The sequence below is a fragment of the Phocoena phocoena genome, chromosome 1 (assembly GCF_963924675.1).
Source record: "Phocoena phocoena chromosome 1, mPhoPho1.1, whole genome shotgun sequence".
NCBI classification, from domain to species: Eukaryota; Metazoa; Chordata; class Mammalia; order Artiodactyla; family Phocoenidae; genus Phocoena; species Phocoena phocoena.
Window position 1 is genome coordinate 145,420,003 of NC_089219.1, and position 14,544 is coordinate 145,434,546.

At 50.8% G+C, this 14,544-nt stretch overlaps 1 protein-coding gene across 1 annotated transcript; it reads right to left on the reverse strand.

The window, feature by feature from the left end:
- ATF3 (activating transcription factor 3) lies at positions 1–12,904 on the reverse strand. The gene is made up of 4 exons (XM_065882533.1): positions 12,727–12,904; positions 6,603–6,846; positions 2,664–2,771; positions 1–1,466 (listed from the first exon to the last, which is right to left on the reverse strand). Exons 2-4 carry the CDS (start codon positions 6,840–6,842, stop codon positions 1,269–1,271), a joined length of 546 nt encoding a protein of 181 aa, XP_065738605.1. The 5' UTR covers positions 6,843–6,846; positions 12,727–12,904; the 3' UTR covers positions 1–1,268.
- Positions 12,905–14,544: the final 1,640 nt, after the last annotated feature.

Sequence of the window (14,544 nt, forward strand, 5' to 3'; positions counted from 1 at the left end):
AGTTCACCATGTCTTGGTTCCAATATTTATTCTATTGACAGGTTAGGAATACTAGGATAAATAAGTAATATCTTCTTTTACAGAAAATTGTAATGATACTACTGAGTAGGATTAAACACTCTGAGGATTTCACAGAAACGTCAGAATTTAAACAGACAGTAGCCAGAGTCCTCGTGGCCAGTGTGAGTGACTGTCTCACAGCTATAAATGCTCTGGGCCCGATTTCTACAAACATCTGCATGACAGAAACAATGCCATTAACATCTAATAATGCTAAAGCCTAGGCATCACCTGGCTTCAAATGCATCTCCACTGATTGTGGTTTTCAACCACAAGAAAAGGAAAATGGAATATTCTTTGGCTCTTCCGGCCTAGAAAAAATTCCTGACCTAAGTCACTGAGCAGAGAATCCTAACCCTTCAGAAGCTGGATTCTGTTTCTGCTTTCTTCCTGTGACATTATAACTGAGTTTGCAACAGAGGACGTGCGTTAATGCTTGGGTGCCAAGGGGAAGAGGCCTTTTCTGTTGGCACAAAACTGCACTCAGTCCAGGCTGGCACAATTCTGTTCTCCCGGGGCTGACAACCTCTTCTGGCCACCTGAATACTTTGCAAGACACTGCACGTGCTGATATGATAGACACACCACCCACCCCGCCGCAAATTCTCAGAAACCAGATCTGAGGAAAGTCATGAGAAAGTCACAGTGGTGGTGTGTGGCGCAAACGTCAGAAGAGCACAACGCCTAGTTTTGAAACGAACGCCTTGCACACGGTAATTCCTGTACAGAACAGCATATTTGCTAGAAAGCACAACCCTAGCCATCGCACAGCTTCACAAAATGCCATTCTCACCCCACGTCCCCTACAAGTGACAGTGGCAGCGGCAGCAGAGGAGGTGGCCCCACCCCACCCACCCAAGGTACAGATGATGCTTCTGCATGAATCCTAATGGTGGGAGGCCTGGTTTTTGCAGAATCCAGATGAAAGGCAGGCAGGACCCTAACCAGGGGCCATCTGGAGAATCCAAGGAAGGCCAATATGTTAAGGCCTAAATTCTGGAGTTAAGGAAAAAGATGCCCTTGTTGCCCTGGTCCAAAGTCCACTCTGGGGTAGAGTGGAAAGTCACCGAGGGCCCTCCCACCTTGATGGTTCTTTGCTGCTGGGATTCAAGAGGTGCACAGGAAGTCAGATCTCCAATGGCTTCAGGGTTTCGGATGTAAAAGGAGGATTCGATGAGGACTCCGCAGTTGCCCCATACCACGGCCGCTTAGCTCTGCAATGTTCCCTCTTTTATCTGTTGGATAAAAAGGTTTCTCTCATCTTCTGGAGTCCTCCCGTTCTGAGCCCGGACAATGCATGTGGGCCGGTGCAGGTTGAGCATGTATATCAAATGCTGCTTCTCATTCTTGAGCTCCTCAATTTGGGCCTTCAGTTCGGCATTCACACTCTCCAGCTTCTCTGACTCCTGGGGGACAAGCAGCAGAGGGATTAGGAAGGGAAGCCACGGGCCAGTGAGGAACGGGGTGGCCTGCTGGTGGCCCCTGGGTGGCAAGGGGTAACCGCTGGGACACGTCGGGACTCATCAAGCTGGAGGTGGCCGCTGGCTCCCTGCTACAGTGCCCCACAAAGCCGGGACAGCAGCATTAGGTTTGGGAGAATCCAGAGCCTGGAGAAGCCTTTGAACTTGGAGGCTCCTTCAGAGAGGCCTTGAGTTTCCACTCAAGGTTGAGGCAGGTTGTGACCCTAATAGTAACGAAACAGCAATAGAAGCAATGGCAAAGAGATCTCCTTTACATAAGTACAACAGCCCATGGGCAGGTCTTCTGGACCTGAAAGGGCCTTGGGGACTGGAAGGCAATCCAGACTCATGGCACTTAGTCTTCTGTGAGTCACTGATTTCACTGAGAAGCTCATCTCCCCAGAAAGAATGCACATAGCAATAAACAAAATGTCTTAATTTTCACTGACCCCCTGAAGCAATTGACAGAACCCTTGGGGACCTGTGGAACCTGGGTGAAGACTCTGCCCTGGCCTGTCTACACTTGGGAGAGGGGACACAGCCACTGGGAAGACTGCATCACGGCCTGCTCCAGCTGCCCGCAGATGCCGTTGCCACTGGTGCTTCTCCCTTCTGGAAGGGGAGCCGGCTGAATGCAGCTGGGAGCACAGACTATTGGATGCACCAAAGAGAAGGGCTGCAGAGTTAAGAACGAGAGAGAAAGTGTAACCTCTGCCTGTAGATTAAGGAAATAGCTTGTTTGAAGAGATTAATTAAAGGCTTTTCACAGTGAGCCAGATGAGAGGTGGCAGCTTTCTTTCCTGAGGAAAATGGGCGACTGAGCCTCTTTCACTGGACTGACGTATCCCGTACCCGGAGGCTTCTGGACGTGTATGGACCGGCCGAGGGGGAATATGGGCACCAGACGATCTTGTGGTTTTTAATTCACACACCTGCTTCTTACACACCCAAAGTCACATTCATTGTGCTAACAGCTTTGCTACTTCGTCGTTCTGCAACTGGCATTTCTGCTACCAGCTACAATGCCCTTCCTGGGAAAGCACTTCTGGGCGGGGGCTTTCAAACTCCCCTTCCTCACGTGACGTGAGGTTGGCGGGGGACAGGCGTGAGCAAGAGGAAGGAGCAAGGCACACAGGCACTCACCTTCTGCAGGCACTCTGTCTTCTCCTTCTTCTTGTTTCGGCACTTGGCAGCTGCAATCTTATTTCTTTCCCGTCGCCTCTTTTTCCTTTCATCTTCTTCAGGGGCTACCTGTAAAATTCAAGAGGCACAAGCTTAATGGGAGGCTAGAAATTCAATCCACCTCAAATACACTGCCTTTTATTTCCAGCTAAAACTGACAAACCGGGGCAGCCCTAAAGAATTTGGGAGAAGTAAAGCCCTAGACTTTTGCATGCAACCTCTACACACACACACACACACACACTCAAGAATGAATAATGAAAAATCAAAGAACAGTTAAAATTATATTGGCAATATTAGTAAATTAAATTTATTTTACTTTTAAAAAACATTTGGATTTTAAAATAGGAGTTTGATATTCAAAGTGATAACTATTGGTTATCAACTAGAGCAAGAAACAGATTTTGTCCAGTAAATATGTCCTTTCCCCTAGAACCAGGAATGACCTCAGGAATAACACCTTGCCACCCATTCCCCCTGCCTCTTCTTCGATTCATCTCTATCTTCACCTGGAACATCATCATAGCACCTCCTTCCTAAATTCGGGAGAAGCCCGTGCAGCTCCTGGAGAAGAGGAACCCAAGCCTATTCCCCAACCAAAGTGGCGTTATCAGCCCATGGCTTGGTGCCACCTGTGGGTGGAGAACTAGAACCATCCATTGATTCATCCAACAAGTTGATATTGATCTCTTCCTCTGTGCCCCACCCTGAGCCAGCCCTGCGATCCTCAGAGAACAAAACCCTGTCCTGCTTTACCATCTGGTCCTCTGTGAAGTTCACTCTGATCCTGACTTTGCCTAAGGACTGATGGGGAGCCAGCAAAGTCTGGCTGCTGGACTTGGCTCAGAGACCAGAGTCCCGCGGGAGTGAAGCACTCACAGTGAGCAGAGTGGGTGATGCTTTAGGCCACTAATGTCAGAACTTTGTCATGTCACTTGTCACTGCTCCAGACAGCAGGAAAGGCCATGGGAGCCTCACCGCAAATCAAAGAGATCCTGGGACGCCACAATCACCTCACCTCTGACTTTGGATTAGATGACACTGACTTAAGGTTGGGCTGAGATGGAGGCTTTACAACATAGGGAAACAAAGCCCAAGGGGGAAATATGATGAGAGGCATTTCTACCTTTTATGTCTTGGATCCTAGAACCACAAAGGCGGACATTGGGTTTAGACTATACCTTTGAATCTCAGCTTCACTGCCTATTAGCTGTGAGACCTTGTGCAAGTTACTATGCTCTTTTGAGCCTCAGTTTCCTCATTTGTAAAATGGGATCAATAATCTTACCTACCCAGTAGGGTTGTGAGGAGGGTCAAATTAGTTAATCTATGTAAAGCCCTCTGCACAGGGTTTAGGTGCTATGGAAGCTTTAGGTATTATCATTAACCTCATCATCAATGTCTTCATTAAGAATTCAGCAAGTCTAGAATTTCCTTTGCAACTAACTCTACAGATACTTTTGGACAGGGGGGGAGGATTCAAAGTATTCTCATAAAAGGAAGTACTTGAAAGTAGAGCAAATCTCAGAGTCACAAACTGTCAGACATGGAAAAGCCTTTCTAAAGGCCATTTAGATCCATCCCCTCACTTTATTGATGTGCAAATGAGGCACAGAGTGGCCAAAAGTAATGTGCCAAGGGAGGCCCAGGAATCACCAGCTCGTGGTCAGCAGACCAGTAGGCTACAACACTGGATGTAAAACCCAGGCCTGTGGCTCCCGGCCCTGTGTCCTCTCTTGGCCACAGCTGCCTCATTCCACCATGCTGCATTCCCAGAGGTGCCTGGGATCTGGGGAGGAGGCTTACGCTGCCCAGATACACAGGATGCCTGTGGGTTTCACAGGCTCAGTGCCTTAAGTTGAGAATTACAGCCACCAAGGAGACCAGAACATTCAGCTAGGTCATTTGGTGCACTCTCTTCCCAGTAGAAAAATCTACTTGTTAAACTGACCTAAGATCAGAAGGTCACTTGATGAACAAAAAAATCACAGTACATGAGTTGGATGACTTTAAGACTGCTTCCGTGAAGCTGGCTGCCTGCTTCTTGCTCTGGAGAACCCTCCAAATATCCCTCCAAAATGTTTTCCTTCCTTCCATGGCACCCCACTACTTCCACTGCATCCTGTAATTTCAAGATTTAATTAGAAAAAAAATTTTTAATTTTTTCCTTGAGTGTCCCATGTTCCCACCCTGCACTTTCTAGTATTGGACTGGGCACCAGTGACTTGCCCTGAGGTTAACTGGGGGTACAGCCAATGCCCCTAATGCTGCCTTAAGGATATAGCATCATATAGTAGTCCTGCCTACCATTCACTGAATGCTAACACTCAGCCAGGCCCTCTGCTAGACCCTTAACAAATGCCATCTCATTTAACCCTCAGATCAGTTCTATACAGGAGTCATTATTCACCCACCCCCCATTCATAGAATCATAAAGGTTCCTAACCAACTTCCTTTAAAACTCAGTTCTTTTCTGGCCAGGTCCACTACCTCTTGCCTAAAGGCAGTGACCATGCCAGTTAAGTGAGCGTGAAACACTCCCATCTTTCATCCATGAGGGGGAGGCCGACAAAACAGCTGAGACCTCAGCTCTGAAGTTCTCGAACCACCACAGCATTGCCAGCAAGCACCTCCCAAACTTCTCACCATGACTGTTACTCCAGGTGTCTTATAAAAGGCTGCCGAGCGGAGAACAGCACAAGCGTCAGAGACAGAAGTGAACTTGGAGCAGAACCTGTACCGAGGCTGTGAGCATGGCCGACTGGTCCTTGCTCCACAGCCTGGCCACCTGGGTTCTCGTAGTGATGAAAACAATCACCACACTCTCTGCGTCTTCAGAACAACTGGACACAGAAGGTGATCTCATACAGACAGATTCATGGCTTTCAATACCATCCATATGCTGATGGCTTCCAACTCTGTATCTCTGGCCCCGACTCTCCTCTCAGCTCCAGACCCACGTATCCAACTGCCTCCTTCACACCTCCACTGGGGCATTGAACAGGATGGACGCCTGCTCTTGTCCCACCCAATGTCCTGCAGTCCCAACCTCAGCAGCAAATAGGCTCTCCACCTTTACTGCTGGCCAGGCCAGAAATTCTGGAGTCACCATTGACTCCGGTTCGGAGTCATACCCGATGTATGACTCCGGGAAATCAGCTGTACCATCAAGACAGATCCAGAAGCTGACAACTTCTCGGCACCTCACGGCCCTCATCCCGATGCAGACCCTCTAGTGTCGGTACCCTGCTTCTGCCCTCGCTCGTACTGCCCATTCTCGACTCGACAGCCAGGGTAATCATTTAGGAATATCAGGTTAGACCATGTCGCTCCTCTGCTCAGAAACCCTCCCAGGGGCTCGCCACCTCACTCTGAGTACACGGCGTGTCTTTACAATAGCCTACAACACCCAACGTGATCTGGCCTCCACCCGTGAGCTCAGTGCCTGCCTCACTCCCCACCCCACACGTGACCCCAGCCACTTGGCCCTCCTTGCTACTGGTCCTGTGCCCTCAGCACGCCCCTCTCTCAGTGCCCTTATTCTTGATCTTTTGCCAGATACCCATATGGCCCTTATCCGCTCCTCCTTCGAGTCTCTGCTCAAAGGCCATTCTATCAGTGAAGCCTCCCCTGAACTCCTGGTTTAAAACAGCAACCCCACTCCTGTCCCACTCCCCTGTCCCCCTTTGCTGCTTTATTTTTATCCTTTGCCTGTCTGTCTTTTATGGATTTACTTATCTTGTGTGTTGTCTGTCTCCTCCCAGTGGAAGGTAAGCTCCCTGTGAGGGCAGTGATTTTGTTTTATTCATGGCCGAAGCCCCCTGCCTAGAGCATGCCTGGTGCATGGTAGGTGTGCAATAAGTAAGTGCAGAAAGAAAGGGCACCCTTGAGAGAACCTACCTCGGCTTTGGTGACTGACATTTCGAGGGGTCTGCTGCTGATGGTGACTGACTCCAGCGCCGAGGACATCCGGTGGCAGAGGTGCTTGCTCTGGATGGCGAACCTCAGCTCTTCCTTGACAAAGGGTGTCAGGTTAGCAAAATCCTCAAACACCAGTGACCCAGGAGGGGACAGGCAGGGGACGATGGCAGAGGCACTGACTTCCGAGGCAGAGACCTGGCCTGGGTGTTGAAGCATCATTTTGCTGAAAGACACATCAAAACCCAAACTACTTCAGGGATTTGGGGGCATGGGATCAAGGACCCCCCCGCACCTGCGACCTCCAATACCTGAGCCCCACCCCCAGAAGAAGGTCCCATTAGCCCTCGGCCTTCTGCTTTGTTTTCATTTCACACCATCCTCATCTTGTGTAAAACAGGTTCTTAAAATACACAGCTCAGCGATGTGGATAAAATGCCTAGTTGAAGTTTATAAGGGGTGGCATTTCAGGCTATTCTGAATTCACAAGAGCTATTAGTATTGGCTGGTGTACATATATGCAAATGTAGCCTCAAACAGTCCTGAAAGAGGAAGAGCGTTAAAAAAAAATCAGTGAGACTATTATGTAACCCCATTTGCAGTCTCCTTTTCAAAAAAAAGAAAGAAAAACTTGGAAGGTCCATCTGAAATCAAGTTAAATCTATCAGTGAGTGGAAGTAAAAGCAAGGAGTGGGGGACCTTTGAATATATCTCTGAAGCTTCCCCCTTGGGAAGTTGGATCCAAGTCTTTGAGAATGAGGACAGTAACTGTAGCAGGTGCATTTCTTTGCCCCAGTTTGGCTGGGGTGTGGGAATTCAGGTCACAAGGGACTAGAGTAGCCCTTTCTTAAGGTAAAGGTTGGTGAAGCAAAAGACCTCAGAGTAAAGAAAAGTGAGGAGCTCAGAATTTGGACCTCTTTTGGGGAGTGTTGTTCAGCCCTGTGATGTTTGGAAGGGCTTGGGCTGGGCTCAGAGGGGGCCTGGGACTGGCTCTGGCACTAAGGAGTGGTGTGACCCGAGCTCTCTGAGTCTCAGCCTTTATGTGACAAATGTCTGGGAACTCCTACAGCACCGGGATGGAGTCTCCACTGTTGCTCTTTCCAGAGCCTGACCCAGCCCCTGGCACCGGCTTCTCCCAATGCCTGCTGACTGCTGGAGACTATCGGACTGAATACATGAAATGAGGAAGGGGCGGTTAAATCAAATGGCCTCTGAGGTCCCATCTACCCACTATCCTTCTACAGCCCAGGGAAGACAAAGGGACAAAAAAAAAAGCAAGCAAGAAAGGGCAGAAATAGTAATGGTTCCATGGTCCCAGTTTGGAATAGCCCTCCATAAATCTCTTCCTGCTGTATACTCCCTCCAGCAGTGGCCATCCCCCCTCATCCCTGCTTTCAGTTCTCCAGGGGCGATGAATGTGGGGATTCTCAGGGCAGGTGGTCCCCTTGGAGCATCCGTCTCAATCTGGGGACCTGAGGTCATTAGCTAAATCCAGACAGAAAAGAAGCCCTTTGGCAAGTCGCTAACATTTCACAAGTGCCTCCTTCATTCCAGAAACCTTATGTGCCTTATCTCACTTAATCTTCATGAGAACCCAGTTAGGTCCTAGTCCCATTTTATGGATGAAGTAACTAAAGTTTAGACAAGCTAAATAATTTGCCCAAAGTCATATAAGTATGAGGCAGCGTCAGGATTTGGAATTAGGTTTGACTCCAGAACTCATGCCCTTAATTTACAGAACATAGAATATTATTCTAAATTGTAAAAGCAAACAAAAAGCCAGAGCAAACTTTTCCTGAGGGTTGGGAGTAGGCATGGGGATGGGTGAGGGTCCTGGAGCTGAAGTGATGGAAGGGAGACTAAGCGAAGAGCCATGGGGAAGATGTGAATTCTGTACGGAATTCCTGAGCTTTCTCTGCCTGGGTGCACACTCAGATTGCTGCCTGCATTCAGGAATTCCCAGTCTGGGGTCAGAACATCAAGATTTGAGGCTCACTTCCTTATGCGTCATCATCTTACCTCCCGGAGCCTTCTCTCTCGTCTGTAAAAGAAGTCTAAAAACAATCACCCTATTTTCCCAGAGTTGTGCAAGGCATTGAAGAAATAATACCTGAATATGCCCTGAAAAATATAATGCAACTAGGAAATATGTTATTATTGGGCCTCCCAGAGATCTGTCCAGCCCAGGGCTGGCTCTCCAACAGATGCTCTGTGGGGTCCAGGTGGGTGGGTGGTTGGTCACTGTCTTTGATCTTAGACACTTCTGAATACAACACCCTGAATTCTACATCCCCCTTAAGATCCAAGATACACTGATGGTGGCAAGAATTCCGGGCCAATGAACACCACCATTGTTGACTCTTCAGAGAAACCCAGGAAACGTATGTGATTCTCTTCCCAAAGCCCTATGTCATGAGTCAGAACTGATATTCTTCTATCAGTTGAATCCTGTAATCTTAGGATGCAGGGAGGAGACTTTTCCGATAAACTCTGAGAAACCAGCTCTCCAAAGCCAGAGGCTTAAGATTCTCCCATGCAATTGTGTTTTCCCTCCCTTTCCAACGTTATTAAAAACGCAGTAGTTCAGGGATGGATTTCAGAGCTACCACTGGGCTGGCCTTTGTCTGAAGGACGGCATGGCTCCCTTCTGCACAGGCAGTTTGAATTCCACCACAGTTGAGCGTAGTTCCATTTCACCTCCCAAGTTTATTAATGAGCTTTCAGGGCTTGGGGTCTGCTGTGTGGGTTTTTTTTCCCCCTTCTTAGTGTAAAGTCAGCAGTCCTGATGAAAGAAACTGAAGAATGCCAGTGGTATGGAATGTTTTTATGAAAAGCATTGGGTGGGCTTACTTGAGGATGGAAACAGGTTGTAAAAATGTTTAAAAGCCTTTCAGAAAGTAAAGCAGTTGTAACTGTAACGATTTGGGTTTTTCCTGCACTCAGCTAAAGTTCAGTTTCTTGAGATACTTTCCAGTTATTTGTTGCCTCATTCTCTTAAAATATGATCAGCCTAGACTCAGGCTGTGCCCCTACAAGAAAAATGAAGTTAAACCTTCAGTTTTTAAGAAAGTTGAGACCCTTGAACATCCCCCTTTGAAGAAAAAATTTTAGAGGATTTTCTGAGCTGACTTTCTGTACTGACCTTAAAATTGTCTAGACTTATTACAAAGAACCTGCATTTTGCTTCTCATTATCTCTAATCAGAAATCGTGTCATATAATCGGTAGTTTCATCATTTTCAAGAAAGTGAAACTTTACTCATCTATTTCTTTAACTGGAAATTCAGCTCCCAGGTTTTATTTCCTAGTAGCTGCTACTACCTTGAGTTTTCACTTTTAATTTTCATCTCTTTCCACTAAGCACTGCTCATAAAACATCTTATAGTAGGTAGCCAGTTCTTTCACTAACTTCCTGTCTTGGTCTTTCTCCTAGCCCACTGGAAGTGGGTATATAGACACTGCAGTTGTAGGTGTAAGGCTAGACATCAGGACAGAGATGACGCTTGCAGGCCTTTCACTACCACTCACACGCTGAGCACCCGCTGGCATGCTTTCTGGACCTCAGTCACCTCATGTGTAAAATGAGACCAATACCGCCTGCCCCAGTTCCCTCCCAGGGCTGTCAGGAAGATCATATGAGATATGTGAAGGTGGATTTACACACATCCTAGGTAGCCATTATTACTGTGATTCCACTTTCCCCATTTCAGGGGGGACTCATAATGTTGCTGTCAATGAAGTTGAGCCCCACTAATGATGAATTAACCGGAACCCTCAAGAAATTCAGGTCAGTCACAGACAGCTTCTTTTGCACCTTGACCTCTGGGCTCTTGGTGCACCAGATCAATTCCACCCCACTATTTGCTGGCCCCAGCTTGTCCCCACTGGTCTTAAGTACTTGAGAAATGACCAGGTCTCACACATGAAACCGTTTCCGGTTCCTGTCGTGTCCTGGCTGTGTACTTCCTCCTCCCCAGGCCGAGTAACACTTGGAACCACTGACCCTGTCCCATGCCCAGCCCATTTGAAAAGGGAAGAAATCATGAGCTCTATCCAATGGGATAGAACACCCAATATTAGAGTCGTCCAGGTCAGATCTTCATTTTGTAATTGAGTAAAATGGGGTCCAGGAAGGTAAAGTGACTTGCCCAAGGCCATAAAGCTGGCGAGTGGCCCAGCCCAGGCCAAGCTGTTGACCATCCTGCTCATTTTGCTTCATCACTAACAGAGATTCAACACCGCGAGGATCAACCATAGAGGCAAATGGAGAACAGAGCCATTGGCCAGGTAGATGAAGGGTCAATAGTCCTAGGAACCTGTACCCACCACAGAGGAGGCTTTGATAGGACTAAGACAGGGAGGGAGTATAGAAGAAAGGGGACAATGGGGAGAAAAGACCAAGAGGGGGAGAGAGAATGGTGGGGTTAAGATAGGAAGGATCTGGAGGCTCCAATAACTGCCACAGGTGCTGGGTACTGTATATTAGTCACACTGTGCCTCGGGTGCTGCCTGCGGTGTTACCTCTGAAACCACCCAGACAATAATAACACTAAAACCCACCCCCACCCCAGTCTTCATCCAGGATATCCTCAAAGCAGTAGCATTATTCTACAACAAATGCTACATGCAAAACAGGGGGACAGTTATACCAATTTCTCCTTCATTTAAAGTTAAGAGACAGAGGCCCCAAACATGTGACCGTCACCCACACTGAAACAAGTGCATTAAGAGAGCACCCAGATTTTCTAGCACCCAATTTTTTTTTTTCTGCCTCCATCAAGGGATTAGCAGCTCCTTTATTTGTAAGAAAGCATGTGCGATTTGGAAATGAAATTAGGGAAAAGAAAATAGAAGGAAAGGAAGTGATTCGATCAGATGAAAAGAGGGTGGGGGGGAGCAGAGAAGGAGAACCATTCCAGTGGAAAGAACGTGGGGAAGGGAAGAGATGCCCCACAAAGAAGTCCCTTTTCCCCCACTGCCTCGGAGGCCGGCCAGTGACGTCCAAGCCCCCTCATTCAAGTCACTCAAGTCCCCTCATCGGTCCCTTGTCTTTCAGTTACACCCTCCCAGAATCTGAAAACCTTCGTCCAGACAGGACCGTAATGGTTGTCCAGTCTAACCACCACCTCGTGCCCGCAAACAGGCAGAGGGGCCAGGAGTGTCTATATGCCCACATTTCCCAGCTGGGGATATTGGTGAGGCCCAGGACATCAAGTGCAGTGTAAGCTCTCAGGGTCCTGCCCCCTAGACCACAGAGCCAGTCTCTCAATTACCTGAACTGGCTTCGCACTGTCGCTTCCCCCCACGGTGGGTCTCCCCGATGGAAAGCAGAGAAATCCGCGAAACGCCAGAGGAAGAGCCAGAGCTTGAGTCACAGGTACTAGAGAAAAGCGTGTGAGAAACTTGGGACAGGAAGTCTCCGGCCCAGACACTGGGCATCTGTGCCGGGAGCCTCTCTGCCTTCTGCCCTAGGGCAGCCACATGAGCGCGCGCCACCTCTGTAAACTTACCCAACTAACTTTCGCTCCGGGCTACCGGCGCTGTCCTGCCTCCCGGCGCTCCGGGGCGGGCAGGGCGACCCCCAGCGGCCGCGCGCGCGACCCCGGCTCGCCCGCTCCTTCCCCATTCATTCCGTTCCGCCCCTGGGGCAGCCCTTCCGCGAGCACCGGCCTCCGCGCCTCTCGGGAAGGCTGGGCTCGCGAGTGGCAGTGCCCGCGCACTGAGCAAGGGATGGAGCCGGTCGGCGAGCCCGATAGGCTCGGACACCCTGAGCACCCACCACCCGTCGACCGCTCCCAGGGGTTAGGTAAACGCAAGGGCGGAGAGGAGCTGTGGTCCGACGCCAGTGGAGGAGCGGGAGCCCGATCTCTCGGTTGCCAGGAGCATTTCGCGCCCCAGGGCAAAAGAGAAAGTTCTTTGCGATAAAGTTTCTAAAGCGCCGAGAAGCAGTGGTGGCTGGGAGAAGTTCAGCCAGAGTTCTTTCGAAGCCAGAGGCGGGGGGCAAGTGTCGGGGGTGGGCGCAGGGGCCGCCGACTGGTTACCAGAGGGGCGCAAAGAGAATGAAAGCGAGCCACCCTTGCCGCGCTCACTCGGCTTCCAACGCTCACCTCCTGGCTCCACTCGGGGCGCCCAGGGTCCGGAGGGCGGGCGGGGTCGGGGTGGGGTCGGGCTGTTTGTGGGGCCGGCGGGCGAGCACAGAGGGCGCACAGCCGGCGCGCGGGCTGGCGGGTCCGCTGGAGCGGCGGCGCGGGGAGAGCGCTGTGCAGTGTGCGCCTCGCTGCGTGCGCCTGTGGCTGGGAGCGCGTTGCATCACCCCTTTTATAGCCCTCGGGCTGGCGGCGCGCCCTTCTCCGGGTTACCAGTCCCAGGCTGACGTAATGCTATTAATAGCTTCCCCCGAGAACCAGCCGAACTAGGCTGGGCGAAAGCCGGGGTGGGGTGGGGGGCGGAGAGGAGGGGCCAAAGAGGAGGAGGGGAAAAGAGGGACCGGTGATGCAAGCTCGGGGAGGAGCCGGCCGGCGAGCGTTCTCCCGGCCTCGCACGCCGGGACACACGCACCCGCCCGCCCTCTCTCTCCATATCAGGACCGGAGCCGCCCGGGCTGGCCGCCAGATGTGCGTACTCGCCGCTGCGTGTTCCAGGCATGAGCCAATGGTGCCCAAGCCAGCGGCATGACTCCACCGCGCTGGCATCTCTCCCTCCGCTAAGTTGCGGAGGGGGGAGTTTGGAGAGGCGGGTTCTGGCCGCTGCCCAGACTAGGTGAGGCTGGAAGCGAGCAGCGACCTTTCTCTAAAATGCGTGGTCATTTTCTGGCGCTTCGTGAAAATACTCCCTTCGCAGTCAAAAGCCTCCTTCTCAAGTAGGGGACGGGATAGGAACGGAAGGATTATTCCCCAGTGTGGGAGAAGTGCTCAAAGGCACCCCTACGGTGAACCCACGCCGTTACCCGCCGGGGGTGACCTCTGTGGCGGGGACCGTGAGACGTCTGTGATTTAACTCAAGCGCGGAGAGCTCCGCGGGCTCTGTGCGCCCACGCCCGCAGCCCCGGCACACCCCACAGGGGCGCACACGCGGAACCGTCTCCCGGCAGGTTGGGAACCCGACTCCGAGGCCAGGCCTAGTGGTAGGACCCTATGGGGTTAGGATTTTTTGTAACAACCCCAAAGCGTTTGGAATTGACAGCGAAACGAACAAGCCCGTGAAAAGATTAGAGACCTGGGAAAATCAGAGGCAACTCAGAGAGGGGCTAAGAGTAAGGCTGAAGCCTAGAGGCCAGGGAGAGGAGTAAAGAGAAGGTGCTTTAGTGTCCGCGGGCGGGACGGGGCGGGGGTCGCCTCGCTCTCTGGCAATGTTGAGGGAAAACCCATCTTCGGCTTTCCTGTGTTTTTCTGCGCCCAGAGAGGATTGGGTTGGGACCGGACGGACTGGACTGGGGACGCACTAACTGCAGCGGAAATAAGGCCCCGCAGCAGAAATCCTTTTCGCCCTAAAGCCGGTGGCGGGAAGGGCGGGGTCTTGTGGCCCAGATTCTAGCCGAGCCTTCAGCGGAACTGGATTTGAACCTTAAAATCGATTTCCCAGTTCTGATTCCCCGACCTCAGCTGTCTAGGCTTCGAGACCGGCAGAACCAGAGACCTTGTCAACTGCTCACAGACTAATATAGATGAACGCGAGTGTGGCCAGCCATGTTTCGTTACCGCCAGGGAGGGAGACCCGTGCGCGCCCGTGGGGTGTAGGGGCACCTGCTTCCAGCTGTCTTTAGGGAGGGAGACGGCCCAAGGCCATAGTTTGGTAATTTGGGGTAGGAACTAGAAGGCTCTCAGAGCCCAGATATCTCCCGCAGCCCCGCCCCACCTGCAGCCCTCGGGTGTTAACAGTCGTGAAGCAGGGGGGCTGTCTGTCTCTGTCTCTGTCTCTCTCTGCCT